Source organism: Barbus barbus, assembly GCF_936440315.1.
Source record: "Barbus barbus genome assembly, chromosome: 11".
Taxonomy (NCBI): Eukaryota; Metazoa; Chordata; class Actinopteri; order Cypriniformes; family Cyprinidae; genus Barbus; species Barbus barbus.
In genome coordinates this window covers 18,606,356-18,625,841 of record NC_136739.1, presented here as the reverse complement: position 1 = coordinate 18,625,841, position 19,486 = coordinate 18,606,356, and the positions used below count along the sequence as shown (strand labels likewise).

Below are 19,486 nucleotides of genomic sequence, written 5' to 3'. Positions count from 1 at the left end.
GGACAACTGCGGCCCCCACCCAGAAAAGGGCAGAGGAGAGCCCGAAGGTGGGACATCCGACAGCCACAGTGTAGACACCCCAGGGTGCCGTGGCGGCAAGCCCGCAGGCTCCGCCGGCAGCCGACCACACCAGGGCAGACCGAGCCCTGGGCCCGGAGATCCAAGGGCCCCCCACCCCCCAACCGGGGCCCAGCAAGGCCAGTAGGGCCAGGCCCCGCCAAGCGACCGCCGAGAGTGGGCCAGCGCTCACCCGAGCATCCTACCCCGGCGCGAGAAACCACCAATGCACCGGCGGCATCCTCCACCGGCAGGGCATGGTGGTGGGGTGGGGGTCGACTGAGATGATGAGTGAGGTGGAGTCTAAGGCCCGACCTGACACATAGACGTAGACGAACAAGCACACATATACACAAGCATACGTTCCCACCCTCAAGCACGCAACGAATATTCTCACCCTCGCCCCACATGTAGACACACAAAAATTGACATGGTACCCACACTCACACTCCCTATATGCACTCTATACTCCTAGATCCAGGCACCACCACCCCCAGAGGGGTAATCAGCGCCCGATCCCGGAGCTGAACCCCCTTCGCTCTGGCGTGGGGACAGGAAGACCACCCCGGTCCCCGCAGCAGCAGATAAGACCACCAGCCCAGACCCCGACCGGGCGGCCAGCTCATCCTCGCAGCCCCCGGCCCCGGACAGAGAACAGAGAACAGGGGTGTGAGATAAAAAAAAAAAGAAAAAAAAAAAGAGACCCCATGCTTCACCTCACCCGCTCAAATGTAGTGTTGGTGTGTGTTGTTCTAAGGTGCTTTAAAACAGGGGTGCTTTAAAACAGGGGAGGGGCACCCTCCACAAGCTTGTGTCAGCTCGTCCCCTCCCTAGAGCCCTCAATGTCTATGTGCAACTTAAAATTGAGAAGTGGGCACTGGCACCAGAGGGAAGGCTGAATGAACAGACCGCCCTCCGGATGCCATTCAGTGTGCCCACCCCCAAGGCCCTATATGTATGTGTCATGTGACAGTAAGTAATGAGAATGTCTAAGCTGTAATGTGTGATTGAGATGCAGGTGGCCACGAGGAGACAGAGGAGTACCACCTCCCCCGCATCCCAGCGACACACCCGCACCTCAAAACCCTACCTATGTGTTGGTGTGATGGGGCGGGAGAAGTGAAGCCTTAGGGATGGGGAGGAAAGCATCAGAGGGGGCAAAATACCCCCCCCTTCGGAGCCAGCTCCCCCGCTGACCCCCATAGGCACCCCCGTTACCCCAAATCTGCCCAGGGCGGGGGGCCCAGGCCCATCCAGACCAGGGCCCATGGCAGCCCGGGGCAGCCCACCAGACCCCACAGCAGAGGAAAAACTACCCCACCCCATCACTCATTCAACTCCCAGACTACATAAGACAATAAGACACCCAGGTTAGGCCCGTTTTCCCTGCCTCTATTGGATCCCCCCCGCGGAGGCACCGATGCATCGAAGACCCCCACACCAGGGCCGGGCCCAAGCGCATGCACCAACCCATGCTCCCGGCGGCACACCAACCAGGACCCAAGCCCCCCAGGCCCAGCCGTAACCCCAACCGGGAGGCAGAGCGCCCCCAGAACCCCAAGCCCCCCCCGGACCAACCCCGGAATAGTGCAGCCGCCAGGCCGGCAACCTACGTCCGCCGGCACAGGCATCCCCAGTAGCGCCGCATGCAGCCGCCAGAAAAACAGCACCCAAGAGTCACCAATACCCCATCCAGGCCAAGATCGCAGCCCCAGCGCCGAACCACCCAAGAAACCCACCCCCAGGGAACTCCCAGATGCCCCAAGCCCATATGGCCACCCCAACCGCAAAAACCACAGCCGGACAGAATCAGGACCCCCACTCACACTAGGTGATGGAGCTGATCAAAGGAGTCCAGAGAGATTGATCTAATGTGGCAGCAGAAGCTGTGTCAAGACTAATATAATCCCACAAATGATTTCTATATTGGTTGATATTAAGATTATTTTTATTTTTCCAGTTCATGAGGACAGTCTTCTTAGCAATGCATAGGGCAGTGAAAGCCATGTGGATTGTGTTACCTTCTGTAGTGACACCATCTAGGTCGCCCAACAAGCAGACTGAAGGAGAGGCTGGAATAGAGCATTTAAGACACTTTGATAAATCTTCACAAATCCTGTACCAGTACCTCTGAACAGGTGGACAGAACCATAGAGCGTGGATGTAATTGTCAGGTGTATTGCCTTGACAGTGTGAGCAGTTGTTAGAAGCTGTAAGACCCATCCTGAACATCCGATGACCTGTGTAGTGCACTCTATGCAGGATTTTGTATTGTATTAATTGTAAACCAGGATTTCTAATCAGTTCAAAGGTTTTTAAACATATCTGAGACCAGAAATTATGGTCCCAGTTTACTGCTAGATCTGCCTCCCATTTTGCAATAGGAAGTGATACTGATTCATCTATTTTGGAAAGTGTCCTGTATATTTTAGACATTAATTTGGGGGTTTTGAGATTAAGAAAATCTGCCACACTTGGTGGTATTTGTAATTTGATATGATTAGATTTAAATTTCCCTTTTACAATAGATTTAATTTGTTGATATTCTAAAAATCTGTTTTTGTTAATCCCATATTGTTTAACTAATTTGTCAAAGGGAATAAAGTCTGTCCCTTCTAATATATGTTCCAGGTATTTAATACCTTTACAACTCCAATCTGTGAGGTTCATCATATTATTGTTTAGTAATATGTCAGGATTGTTCCAGATGGGGGTACGTTTGCATGGGATTAGTGAAGACTCAGTCATTTTTAGAAACTCCCACCATGCTGTCAGAGAAGAGCTGATACTGATGCTTTTGAAGCATACGTGTCGTTTGATGATCAAGCTAATGAATGGCAGATCCGAAATCTCTATATTATTGCATAATGCCTGTTCTACATCTAGCCAAGGCTCATCTAAGAGGGTGTGTTTTAACCACCCTGAAATGTGTTGAAGCCTGTTGGCTAAGAAATAGTGGTGAAAGTTAGGTAGATCTAGTCCTCCTTTATCCTTGGTCTTTTGTAGCGTTTTTAAGCTAATACGCGGGGGTTTACCTTTCCAAAGGAATTTAGAGATGGAGGAGTCCAGAGATCTAAACCAGTCAGGTGATGGTTTGCTCGGGATCATTGCAAATAAATAATTAATTCTTGGCAAAACCATCATTTTTATTGAGGCGACTCTTCCCATGAGTGATATGGGTAGAGACTTCCATCTGGTTAGATCATCTTCTACCGTCTTTAAAAGTGGGATGTGGTTTAATTTAATCAAATCTGTCAGCCTAGGAGAAACATTAATACCTAAATATTTAATATTTCCAGATTGCAGTGGAGTGGAGGAATTCTGGAAGGAGCAATTAATTGGAAGAACTGTTGATTTTAACCAGTTTATTGAATAATCTGAGACTCTTGAGAAAGAGTTTATTAATGTAATTACCTCAGAGAAAGTGGTTTGTGAATGCTGAAGAAAAAGTAACACATCATCTGCGTAAAGACTAACTTTATGTTCTACATTCTTGCATTTAATGCCTTTAATCACTGTAGCCTGTCTAATTGCTGCTGCTAGTGGTTCAATAAAAACTGCAAACAGTGAGGGGGAGAGGGGGCATCCCTGCCTGGTGCCCCTCTTAAGATAGAAGCTAGAGGATGTTTGGCCATTTGTCCTGACACATGCTGTTGGAGAGTTATATAATATTTTTAACCAGTTTATGAAAGAGTTTCCAAAACCAAATTTGTGTAAAGTTGCAAATAGAAAATTCCAGTTAACCCTATCAAAAGCTTTTTCTGCATCTAGAGACAATATTGTAATTTGAAGGTTTCTATTGCATGAATAGTCTATCAAGTTAAGTAACCTATGTGTATTTGTTGAGGAGTGCCTCCCTTTTATGAAACCAGTTTGGTCGGAATGAATTATGAGAGGGGTTATCTTCTCTATTCTTTTTGAGATAGCTTTGCAGATTATTTTAGTGTCCACATTAATAAGGGATATTGGACGATAGCTGGTAGGCAATACAGGGTCTTTGCCTGGTTTTAGCAAGAGACTAATGTTGGCAGAATTCATATTTGGTGGAAGTCTACCATTTTCCTTGGTTTCCTGCAACATTCTGTAGAATGTTGGTGACAGAATTACCCAGAATTCTTTATAGAATTCTGCTGGAAAGCCATCTGGACCTGGAGCCTTTTTATTGGGCATACTGTTCAAGGCTTCCTGAAGTTCATCTGATGTCAGTGGAGAATCCAATGTCATCGCTTGATTTTCTGATAATTTCGGAAGAGTTATATTGTCAAGAAATTGGTCAATTTCGTCTTTAGATGGGTTTATCTGTGGAGAATATAAAGATTTGTAAAAGTCCCTGAAAGTGTTGTTTATTCTTTCAGGGTCATATACTGTATCCCCAGTTAAATCTTTAACAGCACATATAGTTGTTTTTTCTTTATTTATTTTTAACTGGTTCGCTAGGAATTGACCTGATTTGTTACCATATTCAAATTCTTGCCAGCGAAGTCTTTGTGCTAAGAATTGGGTTTTTTTATTAATAATTTCATTTAATTCTAGTTTTGCTTTACGTATTTTTTTCAGCATTTCCTGTTCCTGGGAGGATACGTAGGCTTCTTCTAAAGTTTTTATAGTTTCTTCTAATTCCTGAATATATTTATTTTCTCTTTTCTTTTTATGCGATGAGAATGAGATTATTCTACCTCTCATCACAGCTTTGCCTGCTTCCCAGAGAACAGATGCTGATGTTCCAGGCAGGTCATTATAGTCTAAATATAAAGCCCACTCTTCTTTAAAATATTTAATAAAATCATCGTCTTTAAGCAATGATGTATTGAATCTCCAGTTATTACTTGGTGGAGTGGCCTTCTTATTTACTAGAGTTAAAGAAACAGCAGCATGATCGCTGACAGCTATAGGGTTTATCTCTGTGTCTGAAATGTCACTCAGCAGAGAGCTGCTGACTAGGAAATAATCCAGACGAGAGTAAGAGTGATGGACATGTGAGAAGAAAGTATATTCCCTACGGTTGGGGTGAAAAGAACGCCATGCATCGCAAAGTCCATAGTCGCTCATGTACTGTTTAACTATATTTGTGGATTCCCAATTGCGCTGAGTTCCAGCTGTACTCAGCCTGTCTATTTCTTTATTTAGTCCAAAGTTGAGGTCTCCCCCAAGAACAAATGCGCAATCTAGGTGTTCAGAGAGTGCGGTAAAAAAACCGTGAAAAAAAGAGGGGTCATCAACATTTGGACCATATATACTAACAATACATAACTTTTTGTCAAATATAGATAATTTAATGATTAGAAATCTACCTTCTGGATCTATAACTGTGTTGAGTACTGTGAAATTAACATTTTTATGTATTAAAATTGCTACCCCCCTTTGCCTAGAGTTATAGCAGGCTGAGAACACATTAGGAAACTCAGTTGTTTTAAGTTGATCTGTAGCTGTGGCAGATCTATGAGTCTCTTGTAATAAAACAACGTCTGCCTGTAGTTTTTTAAGCTGGTTAAATATTTTTAACCTCTTTTCTCTGGAGCCAGCTCCATTCACATTCCATGTGACAAACCTCAGTGCGCCCATAGATGTGTGTGTGTAGCTAATGCTGTTCGCTGCGTGTGATGCTCAAATGAATAAGATATGAGCGGGCGTACGCGCTTGTATGCGAGTATGTCCTTCATGTCTGTGTGCGCTGTAAGGTCGGAGTGGTTGCGTTGACGCTGAATGTATATGTACATGGTCGTGCCGTGCAGATGTGTGATATAGGGTGTTGTGTGTGTGTATGTGTAGTAAAGCAGGTGATCGGTGCAGTGAAAGGAGTTAGAAGTAAGAAAGATATACAAAGAAGCAAGCAGAGAGGGATGCAAGTAAAAACTTGAAAGAAACAAAAACATTGCAACAACATTTAAACGCTGCGGAGACTGACGGTATCGTGTTTGTTATGATATCATATTAAATTAGCGAATTGACATAAATAGTTAGAGGTAAATGGAAGAACAAGCGAGGAAAGAGGAAAGAAAAAAAAAGAAAAATATAACGGATTCTTATCTGGAGTGGTGTTAATATAACCACGGAGTGGTACTGAGGTTACGGTAAAGCTGCCCGTCCACGTAGAGCCGGTCCACGGCGATGACAGCTCGGGAGCCCTTTTGGATAAGACTGCGTCGGATTGGGAACAGAATTTTGCGTCGCTCCAGGATTTCTTTGGGGAACTGGTCGTTTACGCTGAAGTCGGTTCCTTTCAGCTCCCTGCCGCGACTCTTCACCTGCTCTTTCTGCTTGAAGTATCCAAATTTGGCCACAATAGGACGCGGCCTCGGGGCTCCAGGTTTCTTCGCTCCCATCCGATGGACTCTTTCGAAGCAGATGTTTTCCACGGTGTCTTCCGGAAGTTTCAGGTATGTCTTGATAAAGGTTTTAACCGTAGTTTCTACGTCCTCTTCGGCAGATTCCGAGATGCCCGAAAACACCAGGTTATCTCTCATGCTACGGGCCTGGAGATCGATAATAGTCTCTTTTATTTTTTTATTTTCTTCACTTATACGGGTCACATTCTCAGTTAGAGACTTGACCGAGTCCCGTAGTGATGCGTTTTCAGCAGCAAGTGTTTCCACCTGCTGCTGGCTGAATTCCAGTGATTCCCTCAGGGATTTGAATTCACGGTGCAGGATCTCGACCAGGGACAACCTCGCGTCGAAGCTGGATAACCGCTTGTCGATTGAATCCAGGATGTCGGTAAAGCTTTTACCTGTCGGCGATGTTGTTTCAGGCGAGTCTGTCGGGCGACTTCTTTTGGAAGACGGCGTCTCGCTTTTGGCTGGGGAACATGCATTTTGGTTTTTCTTCATGACTATAACGTCGAAGCACCAGTCGATGTATTCCTGAAGAGTTTCCAAATTTTCCTCGTTGTCCTCGCTGTTCATTCAGTTTTTCTGCCAAGTCTCCAGCGTCTGACGTCACCTACAGCATTTCCGGTTTCCGGTGGTGTTTGAATAATTTTTAACGTGATAAACTATTCTTTGAGTATATATAGACTTGCCAATCATTTGGCAACAAGAGACCTGCACTGTTTCATTCCTGTGTGATTACATATGCTTGTTTTTGATTAGATATGTGGGTTTATTCAGTAGTTATGATGGAATGATATGCATCAGTGAGCCTGCATCTGCTTGTAAGACAGCCTTGTACAGGCTGCTGAATTAATTGGCCTTGTATTAGTGTTTCCTGTGTGAGCATGTGTGTGGTTTGTGCAAAAGGGTAAGGTTTTGCATAAATGTATTCTTAATTTCATTTGGATGTTAGGCTGTTTTTTTTCTCTCCATGTGAGTTGATTGTCTTTGAAACACGTGCAGCACCTGTAGTCAGTGCAGAGGTGCCATGTGAGCGTCCGTTCATGTAACGTTCGACTGGAAGTGTCTGCGTGTTTGGTTCAGAAAGGCAGAGTGAGCACCTGGGTGTCATCACACATGTGATATTTCGCTCGTTGGGTTGCCAGGCGGGAGCCAGTATCCCCCCTGACTCACAGCAGGACGGCCATCGTTAAGAGATGCAGCTTCTTATGATGGCAACGTACCAAGTAGACTCCCCATAAGACTCCTGCCCATTACAATTAGGAAGTAATTGCAGTTCGATCACCTCTGGGAACCTTTCTAAGGATCCCTTAATGTCATTTGGAAGGGTTGCCAGGCATTGTCAAAATCCTCTCAGGTCATGGTGTTAATCCCCTTCATGTAATGCAGTAGATAATTTCAATTAATCTTTTTTTAATGTACACTGTCGTTAAAAGTTTGAGGTCAGTAAAATTGTTTATGTTTTTTAATGGAGTCTCTTATGCTCATCAAGGCTGTATTTATTTGATCAAAAATACAAAAAAACAGTAATATAGTGAAATATTATTGCAATTTCTAATATTGGTTTCCTATTTTAATATACTTTACTTCTGTTAATATAATATATATATGTATGTATATTTGTGTGTGTGTTTGTGTGTGTGTGTGTGTGTGTGTGTATATATATATATATATATTAGTGCTGTCAATCGATTAAAAAAATTAACTAATTAATCACAATTTTTTCCTGAAATTAATCGCGATTAATCCCACCTAACATTAAACTTTTTAAATCTACTTTTATATTGCAATAATTTCACATTTAATCTTCAAATTAATGTAGAAACAACATAAAGACGGTATATTTTTAATATTTGATTAATGGCATCTTTTTAATGAATGAAGGCCAGTATCACTGACACCAATATTTATGTCTCTATAAAATAATATTTTTTTCCCTAATATTTAACCATTGACTATTGCCATTCAACATTACAGTATAATTGAAAGCCATCAATTTTAATATTTATTAGACTTTAATAAAAATAACTTCTAATTTAAGTGAACTTTAAAAATTTCTCATAAACACAGTATAACCAATGTCATATTTAGCTACCTATGCCCTTCAGCAAGTAGGAAATATACAGAAATTGAATAAAGTTATCAAACACTAAATTATAAATTAAATACAGATGAGTCCTTAAAGCTATAAAGTTATTGATTTCCTTTTTTTTTTTTTTTGTTCTTTGATGAACAGACATCACAGCAGCTGGGTTAATAGGTTATTTTGGCTGCTTTTTCTTTAAGAGCGAGGCGGATCTGACACGCATCGTGTTTTCTCTCAACTCACTTTACATTTTCTGACCCACTTCAGGTCTTAAAGTCTCTATTAATGATCTGACGAGTGTGTTAGATGAGTGAGAAAGTGCAGGACAGTTTTGAAAACCATTTCAGAGACATGTTCTTAAATGTGACTCATATATTTCACGCAAGCACGGTTTTAAGGCAGTTTTAATCACCTTCATGACTTAACTGACCACGACATTGCATGCACATCGTTTCTTTCGCGCTTTGATATGAAATGATAAAGGCTACAGCGTGCGGCAGCGCCTTTGTTCAGTACAGTACAGTTTCCGCGCTCCTTTGACTCACGCCGACGCTGAAGTGAAGTTGAAGCACGCGTCTGAAACATCTCCTATTTGAAATGCTCGTAAAGACGTTCTGTGACTAAATTAGCAAGAAAAAAGAGACAGAGGCAGCAGTTGTGAGTGGGGTGGCCAACACTAGCCCCGCCCCTGTGTTAACGCCGTTAAATATTTTTAACGCGTTAAACTGAAAAAATTAATCACCAGCGTTAACGCGCTAATTTTGACAGCACTAATATATATATATATATATAATTTATTTCTGTGATCCAGTCTTCAGTGTCACACAATCCTTAAGAAATCATACTAATATGCTGATTTTTTTTGGAACCTGTGATCCTTTTTTTTTATTATTCTTAGGTGAATAAAAAGTAAAAAAGAACAGCATTTATTTAGCAATATAACAATATTTTCTTTGTCTTTACTATCACTTTTTATCCATTTAACACATCATTGCGGAGTAAAAGTACTAATATAAAAGTTCAAATTTACTGACCCCAAACTTTTGAATAGTAGTGTATATTACAACACAAAATGTATATTTATAAATACTGTTGTTTTTAACTTTTTATTTATCAAAGAATCCTGAAAAAAGTATCAAAGGCCCCAAAAAATATCAAGCAGCACTACTGTTTCCAACATTGATTATAAATCAGCACATTAGAATGATTTCTGAAGGATCATGTGACACTGAAGACTGGAGTAAAGTATATTTTAAAGTATATTAAAATAGAAAATGGTTGTTTTAAATTGCAATAATATTTCACAACAATTTTTTCTGTATTTTTGACCAAATAGATGCAGCCTAGATGAGCATAAGAAACTTCTTTAAAAAGCATTTAAAATCTTACTGACTTTTGAATTTTAGTGTATGCATACAAAAAAACAAAAAACATTTGAATGTTGTGGTCCACATGCATTCATTACCCTACTCTTATTCACCAATATAAAATGAATGAATGATTTTCATACATTTGCTGCCCATTTAACAGAAACAGTATTTAAAGCTTATAGTTTTGATTAGAAAACATCACATCCAGTTTGGCGGTTGCATACGGTCTTGTTTTAGCACACCTGAAGCTCAAATTTCTGAAAATTTGGTATACATATATAATCAGAACTTCTGTAGTACTCTCCATTGGAAATGAATAAACTTGTCGTTTGTCAAAGAAAAGGTGGCTTTATACTGTCACAGCATTGTGTTACTTAGGCAAGTTTAATCAATTGATCTTGCTGTGCTGAAGTTTTAATTAAGCCATGTTAACCTTGGATTTGAGATAATGCGAGTCTTTCATTGTCACAAGTAGAACAAAAGTTGAATTGTGCTTGTTTTATTCTTTTCTATGCATAGACACTTGCACACTCTTGTTCATAGATAAAAAGAAGCTTTTGTGCTTTTCTTCATGTGTGTGGCTGCGACAGCAACAACATCAGTTCATGTCTTTATATGTTATGTAGGTTCATGCAGTGTCTGTGTTGTGATTGACAGGCTATGAAGGAGGAAGTCTGGTCAAGTTCCTCAGGGATATCGAGCACAGCACTGAAGTGCTGCTTGACCGCTGGAATATCGACATTGTCCCAGACGATAAGGAGGAGAAGGGCGACCCTGTGCCCTACAGCATAGTGAACAACTACTTCTCCATTGGAGTGGTGAGAACATACTACACTTTTACACAAATGCTTACAGTTCAGAGAGACTAAATATCAGAACTTATATTATACCTCCTCCTATCCACACTCATTCATCAGACGAAATCTCTTACCCCCCCCATTATGAGAGTGTACTTTTACCAAAGCCTGAGGCTAAACTGCTCTTTAAAGTAATTTGGGATTAATTAAACGTTGTTTTCTCATGTAGCATTAGAATTAATTATAATTGTCAGGGGAACAACAACATGTTCAAACTTTGCTGATGTGATTTACTGCGTCTGAAACCGTTTCATGCCTGTGACTTGGTGTATTATTGCACAGAATTCTCCTTCTCACACACAGTTGCCTAGCAACCCTCTTCTGTTCAAATGTTATATCCCATGTTGTTGCTATAATCAAGCACTTATTATCAGAGTTAAATGTCGATTCAATGTGTTTTGTTTTTTTTGACCAAAAAAAATCTGCCTTTCATAAATTAGTTACATAATCTTTTCTACTTCTTTTTATATACGAACTTAAGGCAGATTATATAACAAATAAATAAGTGTTGTTGTTTTTTAATGGGGTTTTTTCAAGTGGTTTTTGCCAGATTGATAGATGGTCACTTTCTATTACTGAAGTCACTGACGTAGAAGTTGCTGAAAAGATTCCGAATACAATGAGAGGAAAACAAAATTCAAAGATGCAGGAGTGAATGCCAATGAGGTTATTTACAGATCGGGCTAAATTTCTGTTTCTGGCACAGTCTGGCCACACAGGGGCCAGGTGAGTCTCCGTGAGCCTGTCGTCCTCCCCTTGTTTAGCTAATGATTAATTTCTGTCCTGTTTTTAGAACCCGTCACTATAAATAGTAAGTCTGCTTTCATTTCTGAAAAATGTCCAATATTCTATTATAATCAGCCGAATCCCAGGTGTGTTGGATGACTGCTGTTTTATCTCGCTGAAATGTGCCAAGTAGTCAGGCCACATTTAGAATGGCCAGAAATAGTGACACGACCTGAAACGGGCCACCTGACCTGCTTGAAATGGGTGTGAATAGTGGTAGGAGGCACATACAAGCTTTACGCAAGGTGGCATGGAGGAATGCGCCACTTCAGGGCTGTTATGCAACTCGGCTTAGTGTCCCGCTGTCTCTGTGTTCATCAACCAATGACACGGACCGCATAAGAGTTGTTGTTGTAGAAGCCTTGACAAATTGTTGTTGGATTGTGCAAATAATAAATCTAGCATTCTAGCTCTATAGGATATATAATGCATATGCAATGATTAACATACCTCAATACCTGAATGTTTTTGAAAGAAGTCTCTTATGCTCACTATTTATTTGATCAAAAATACAGTAAAACCTGTAGTATTATAAAATATTATAACTCTTTTATATTTTGATGTATTTTAAAATGTAATTTATTTCTGTGACTTTTTTACATATTTATGATAAATAATATGCTCTAAAATAATTGAGGCATGACGGTGAAAAGTTTGTGTGGTCACTTTATTTTAAGGTCCAATTCTTGCTATTAACAAACCATTAGCTACCACTTTTGCCTCAATAAACTCCTAATTTGCTGCTTATTAATAGTTAGTAAGGTGCTTGTTAAGTTTAGGTATTGGGTAGGCTTAGGGATGTAGAAAATGGTCATGAAGAATATGCGCTTTGTAAGTACTAATGAACAGCCAATATGTTAATAATAGGTATGCTAATAAGCAACTAGTTTATAATGAGAATTTGCCCCTATACTAAAGAGTTACCATTTGTGTCAATTCAAATACAGAAACACAGCTGTTTGTTCTGGTCAGGTTTGTGTCAGCCCATCTGATAATACAGTGTGGTGGTTTGAAGAGGCTGGGTAATGTGAAAGAGTGCTGACTGTGAATGGATAATGGCCTACACTGTGAACCCTGAGTCTTGTGATTGGGGTGGACTGACTGTGCCATGTGGGTCCTTGCGTGGCTTGGCACTAATGCTACTTCTCACAAGACAGCAATATATTAAATACTGTCTTGTGAGTTGGATATTTTCTTTTAAGCGCTAGTGTCTCATTTTTGGATTTTAAAAATACTGAGACAACTTAAAGACTGACAGTTGTAGGTTAAAGGGTTCATTCACTCAAAAATTAACATTCTGTCATTATTTGCTCACTATTATGTTGTTCCAAACCTGTATGACTTTCGAGAAATGTGCCAATACATTAAAAGTCAATGGAATCCAATGTAGTTTGAACATTATTCAAAATATCATCTTTTGTGTTCTGCAGGTGAAAAAAGGTTTGAAAACATGAGGGTGAGTAAATGATGACAGAAAGAAGAAATTATGTTCATTTTTGGATTGAACTATCACTTTAATATCCCTAAAAAGTGTAAAAATCCAGACATTGCTGTATTTATTGTTATAATTACATTTGGTGGTGCTAGTGGCTTCTGCTTTAAACTATTTCAGATATGAAACTCTGTCATATCATAACTGACTATTCATGAATGAATGATAGCAGTGCAGTACCTAATAATGCATGCTTTGATGGTTGCAGTTGATTGGATTTCAGTATGATGGACTTTTCTGAGGATGCAGGCAATATTGTAGGGGGCCTTCGGTGTCTGAAATCACGATACTGTGGTGTATGGTACAGTGTGGCATATTTCTTTTAGCTCAAAAAGTAGAGCATGGCGCTAGCAACGCCAAGGTCATGGGTTCGATTCCCAGGGAAAGCAAGAGCTGATAAAAATGTAAAAACTGTAACTTGAATGCAATGTAAGTCGCTTTGGATAAAAGCGTCTGCTAAATGCATAAATGTAAATGCATGGCACTGGAGCACAGGGACAGGGTACTGCGAGTCCAGGAGGACAGGACAGCTGGCTCTGCATTGGGCGCCACTGACACCTGAGTAAAGCACTGCCGTGGCTCATGCACTGACGTAATCATTAGTAATGCTGTTTCAGCCTTCAACATTTTCCAGTCACTATCCATAGAGGTTGCCATGGTGTTTGTGGTTTTCAGGCCGCTATCACCAGGGTTATGTATTTCATCATTTGTGACATTCAGAGAGCTCATTTTCTCTTTAGCTAACTAATATCTATGTAGAAAGAAATTTTATAGGGACCAAAAATGAAAATTTTCAGCATTAACTCATCCTAATGCTGTTCCAGATCTATATGACTTTCTTCCTTCTGTGGAACACAAACAGATTTTTGAAACATCAACTGTCTGTTTGAGTCCATATAATGCTAATGGATAATGGATGGAACCCTGAAAGTTGACATTTAAAAAATCACACTTAATGGACAATATTTAAGCGCATTGTGAAACGCATTTGTGAGAAGTGACTATGCTCTGTGCTTTCGCATCCCTGTACGTGACAGTGTCATGCTTCATAGTTGTGCTGCACGATATACCGGTACTAAAAAGGTCTTGCGATACCCTGTCTTGGATCTTATTGTTTTATTGTCTCTTACTTGTATGCAACTGTTACAAAATAGACCTGCTGTGCCTAAAACACTTTAATTTATGTATTTTTATGTTGTTTTATTGTATTTATCCTTTTGTTTGTTACTTATATCTCTGTTATTATTAATAACAAAGATAAAATTATTTTTAAAAATTACTGTATCATATATTCACATTGGTCAAGAGAAAGCTTGTTGTAATTAATATATAAAATAATGAACTATCATTTCCATGAGGTTCATCTATTTTTTAATCTATTGTTTTATGTTTTTGTTACAGTATCAGTTCAGTAGGAGTATTGAGATATTTTTGAGGTATCATATCGAAGTAAAATGTTTGGTATTGTGACAACACTACTTTGTGTTGGCGTTTATCTCAAGTGTGAACTCTTGAACCGCATTTGACAGTTTCCTGGAAGCAGTTTCCTAGTATTTTTCTAACACATACTTACAGTTTTGCTTTAGAATTGATTCATCAGCTTGGGTTGTATGGATTACGTCATGTTTGCTTTATGAGGTTTTTGAAGCATCAACTTTGAAAGATATACCCATACACAAACGGAATTTCTGAGTGTGGATGCAGGAGGGAAGATACTGATGTGTAAGGAAAGCAGGAGAAAAAAGCACATGTTAGACGTAATTATCTTTTATATAAATATCTAAAAATTAAATAGAAGTTGCTTACATTTATTTTTATGTTTTTAAGATACAGACTGTTAATCACGTTATTCGTCTATTGTGCAAGTTCATCAGTTGTGTGTTTTTGATTAAATGCCTGCTTTGGAAAATGCATTCATTTTGCCTGCTGCAACAAATGCAGTAAGGTGCTAACATACAACATGCACAAGTCTGAGACTTGAGAAAGCGGACTGGAACTAAAAATATGCATAGACCACTTCCACTGGGTTTCTCTGGGCAGGAACGGGACAGAGTCTTGCAGAAGTGGGCCAAAAAAAAATTCATCCCACACAGACCTCCTATTCTGTAGCTCACCTAGTAGAACTTGATGCTAACAAGGCCATGGGGTTTGATTCTAGAGAACAAATTAAATTAATCAAAATGATCTACCAAGTAAATGCATTATTGATTGCAATGGTGCTGTTTGCCAAAGCTGAAGAGCACAAATCTGGGCACAAACAAGCTGCAAACATACAAATGTTTTAGGAAAATGTGCACTAGTTGGGCAGCTATCATTGACATGAATGGAAACACTTCTTTAGTTGAGCCTTCACCCCAAACAGTGCCAATTGATAGTGGAGGGCAGTGCTTCACATCCATGAGAATCTGATTTCTGAGACATCTTAGCATGGCATTGCAATCCTGCTATGTGATCCAGTTCACTCTGGAAAGAATCCTCAGGAGGAAATAAGGACAGCAAACACACCTCGTCAGCAACCATTTAAGACGTCTCTCCATGTACATCTCCAGGCCTGGGAGATGAAATTGAACCACCTCTCTTGACATCAACAACTTATCTGTGTGAGCCTCTCACCCTCCCTGTGGTGATGGTGTTTGGAGAACTGCCCTGCTGCCATCATGTTCTCACTGGTGTGGTATCATGCACACCTTCATCTCCAGTGACACATTCAGTTCTGCCCTGGGACAGCAGTATGAGCTATTATGCTTCGTTTTGAAGACACGCTGTCCCACTGATTTTTAAATAGTCTCTCTGCTAATTAAGATTACATTTGAGAATATTTCCTTCATGTTTCAATGGACCCTTTCACAGACTGTAATGATGCATTTCCACAGTTATTAACCCTGTAAAATCTAGTAATACACCGACTGAGGGAGTGTCAAATTTGACATCTTTCTCTCTTCTGACCAACATAATCTATTTTTAGAAATGCTTAATGCTATTTTGGATTTTTCCTTTTGCTATTTGGGCAAATGGGAGCTCAAAAAGTATATAATTTACAGTTTTGTTCGCCACTATAGAAGTTTACCTAAACTTCTATAGTGTTGAACGATAAATACAACAAATTACCCCAGTTGGTCAGAAAAGTATCACTCAGCCGTTGTATTGCAAACACTCACTTATTAGATTTATGGTGTGAAAAACTGTAGAAATGTTGTCAAACTTCTGTTTCTGAGAACTTCAGAAATGTGAAAGGGGTCTCTTCTGTAATATTGTAACATGGCTGTGCTCATGCCAGTTCAATAGGTAGCTAAACAAACAACCGTTTGATTTGTTCAATCTTTCAACCTTATCTATGTGATAAGAGTGTTTATTTTAGAGCCTGTCAGTCTGTGTGTGTATGTGTTTGTGTGTGTGTGTGTGTGTGTGTGTGTGTGTGTGCAAGTGTGTGTGTGTGTGTGTGTGTGTGTGTGTGTGTTTGTGCATGTTGCATGTTTGTGTGTTTGGAGGGGTATAATACTGGCACGGACTGAAGGTCAGGGGAAGTATCAGTGACAGGAAGTGTTTGGCTGCCAGAATCGGACCAGGTTACCACCATAATGAATGGCCGTGCTGAGTGACACCTGGCCAGTCTTAAAGATAGAAGGAAAACAGGACCCACCTCTCCATTCACCTCACACATGCGCTTTAGAGATGCATTTGTACAGTATTCACATGATTCACTCCCACTCTTATGTGGACTTAACACAAACACATTCCCAGTCTCACCATAAGTCCCATATGCACCTGCTCGCGGCCGTGCTGACAGGAGCACAGATGGGCACTGACTCAATACAGAGCTACAATAACCCAGTGTGGACACACCAACCACGGTGACCTGAATATCACCTCGCTTAATACCCTTCACTTCTTCACCCCATGAATAGATACCATCCCTGGAGGACAATATTTGTTTTTGGACCGAATGAACTTCGCCCGCTGGTGTGCAGAAGCCATCTAACTATATTTGATACAAACTCTGAGATGATGTACAACCTTTAGCCCATTCAGATAGCGCAGGGGGGAATGCCAAGAACAGTTAAGCCCGCAGTTTAATTCCATAGGGACAGGATATGTCTTAGTGGAGGACATGGTGTCCCTGTCCTCCCATGGCGCTCAGTTTTGGGATGAATCATAACATAACACCCCAGAGGAATTTTGTTTCTGGGCAGCTAAACCTTTTGAAAATATACAATACAGATGGGAAACTGTGAAACTGAACAAGAGCTTTGTCTTTGAGGGCTGTTTTGACATTCATTTCTATCTGTGCGTGCCTAAACTAAGGTTATTCTGTCTGATATTAGATTATTAGATGCTTGTAAATTTGAAATATCAAGCTATAAGGGAGAAAAAAACTTTTTTAAACAAAACATTGTGGCCTACATATAAGAGCCTGATGGCTCTAGTGCGCTGTTGTTTGGACATTAATAAGAATTAATGTGTTGATAAAATTAAAATGCACTGCTAGAACAAGCATGGCTAGCATTTCCAGAAGAAAATATTAGGAAAAGTATGTTCATGTCTGAGTTTATTCAGAATATGCTGATGCCATTTATACAGGGATTTTACAGCCGTGGACTATGTAACCTTAAAACATTTTAACCAGTGTATAGACTTTAATTAGAAAATCATTTATCACTTTTTGAATCTTTTGAAATACTTACAATTACAACAGGGTTTCAGCACTTCATGCTTGAACCTCTATTTAAAAATGAAATAAAAATAATCATTCACTCACCCTTGTGTTATTCCAAACATGTATGACTTTTTTTTTCTCCTATGAAACACTAAATACACTTGTAGTATTTCATATTTAACCTGCATGTGGACCTTAATTTTTCATTTTAAATTTTAGTAATTTTATTATGTGCTTTTGTCATTTTTTATATTCCAGTATTAGTTTTAGTAATTTTACTTTAACCTATTTTATTTCATTTAGTTGACAAGGCAATATTTCTCATTTTCATTTAGGGTATGTAAGTTTAAGTCTTTAATCTAACATTTATATTGTATTTTATTACAGCTTCATTTTAATTAACAAAACATTTTTAATAGCTAGTTAAAAACACTGTTCCATACAATAAACATCAATGTTTTGGACCCCACTGACTTTCACTGTATATATTTCACCAAATATATATATATATATATATATTGTCACAGATCTGCCAGGCTCTGTCAACAAAAAATCACAGTGCACTCCCTCACCTGAGTACTGATCACACGCACCTGCACATCATTGAGCCACTCATTAGCCATGCCATAAATACACACACCTCACAGCACCCCTGTGTCCGGTCTCGTTCATGTGAAGAGGACTGCCATAGCTATCACAGCTCTATGCCTACTACTTGCCTCCTTGTCTACTTACCTGCAGTGTCTCCTTCCGAGTGTGTTCTCCAGCGATTCCCCAGTCCTTCCACAGATTCCTGTGTTCTGTCCCTGTCTGCCATCTGGGTGAGGTGTGTGTCCAGTTCATGTTCCAAGTTCCCTGTCAAAAGAAGATACTCAAGTTAACACTTCTCCAGTTCACCGAAGACCTCCAGGATGACCACTCACCTGTCTCACTCCTTGTTGCTCAGCTTTTGTCAATAAATACCTGTCAATTCATCCATCTCTCTGTCCGAGTCCTACTTCTGTAACAGAAGACCGGACCATCACCGACAGACAAACAGCATGAGCACTCCCGACCCCTTCCAAGAGCTCGTGGACAGACTCCGATGAGCTCTCACACCAGCACCACCGCCTGCACCTCCCATCACTTCCGTCACCAGTTCCACCAGTTCTTCCACTACCGTGATCTCCAGTCCCATGGCCAGGCCAGCACCCTACTCTGGCGTGGTGGAGGAGTGCAACGGATTTTTGTTGCAATGTTCTCTAGCACTTGAAATGCAACCTCAATTGTACCCCAATGAAAAAGCGAAGATCGCTTTTTTCATTTCTCTTCTGAAGGGCAAGGCGTTACAATGGGCAGAAACTATCTGGGCACAAGAAGGTACAGTCACTCAATCCCTACAAAATTTTATACTTCACTTCCGAGAAGTTTTTGGCAAACCGGCACACGACACTTCAGTAAGTGACCAATTATATCATTTACGTCAAGATACCATGTCCATTAATGATTATGCCCTTCAGTTCCCCACCCTTGCAGCAGCCAGCGGATGGAACGAACGTGAAGTGAAGTGAAGTGAAGTGAAGTGACATTCAGCCAAGTATGGTGACCCATACTCGGAATTCGTGCTCTGCATTTAACCCATCCATAGTGCACACACACAGCAGTGAACACACACACACCGTGGACACACACCCGGAGCAGTGGGTAGCCATTTTATGCTGCGGCGCCCGGGGAGCAGTTGGGGGTTCGGTGCCTTGCTCAAGGGCACCTCAGTCGTGGTATTGAGGGTGGAGAGAGCGCTGGACATTCACTCCCCCCACCTACAATTCCTGCCGGCCGGAGACTCGAACCCGCAACCTTCGGATTACAAGTCCGA

General features: G+C 40.6%; 1 protein-coding gene across 2 annotated transcripts in view; it reads left to right on the top strand.

Annotated features, from left to right (window-relative positions):
* The window catches only part of LOC306876835 (diacylglycerol kinase beta-like), a 130,747-nt gene that overhangs the window by 61,494 nt on the left and 49,767 nt on the right, over positions 1 to 19,486 (top strand). For both annotated transcript variants that reach the window (XM_079428258.1, XM_079428259.1), the window contains exon 19: positions 10,500 to 10,660. In XM_079428258.1, coding sequence (XP_079284384.1) covers positions 10,500 to 10,660 — 161 coding nt within the window. The remainder of the gene's footprint in view (positions 1 to 10,499; positions 10,661 to 19,486) is intronic.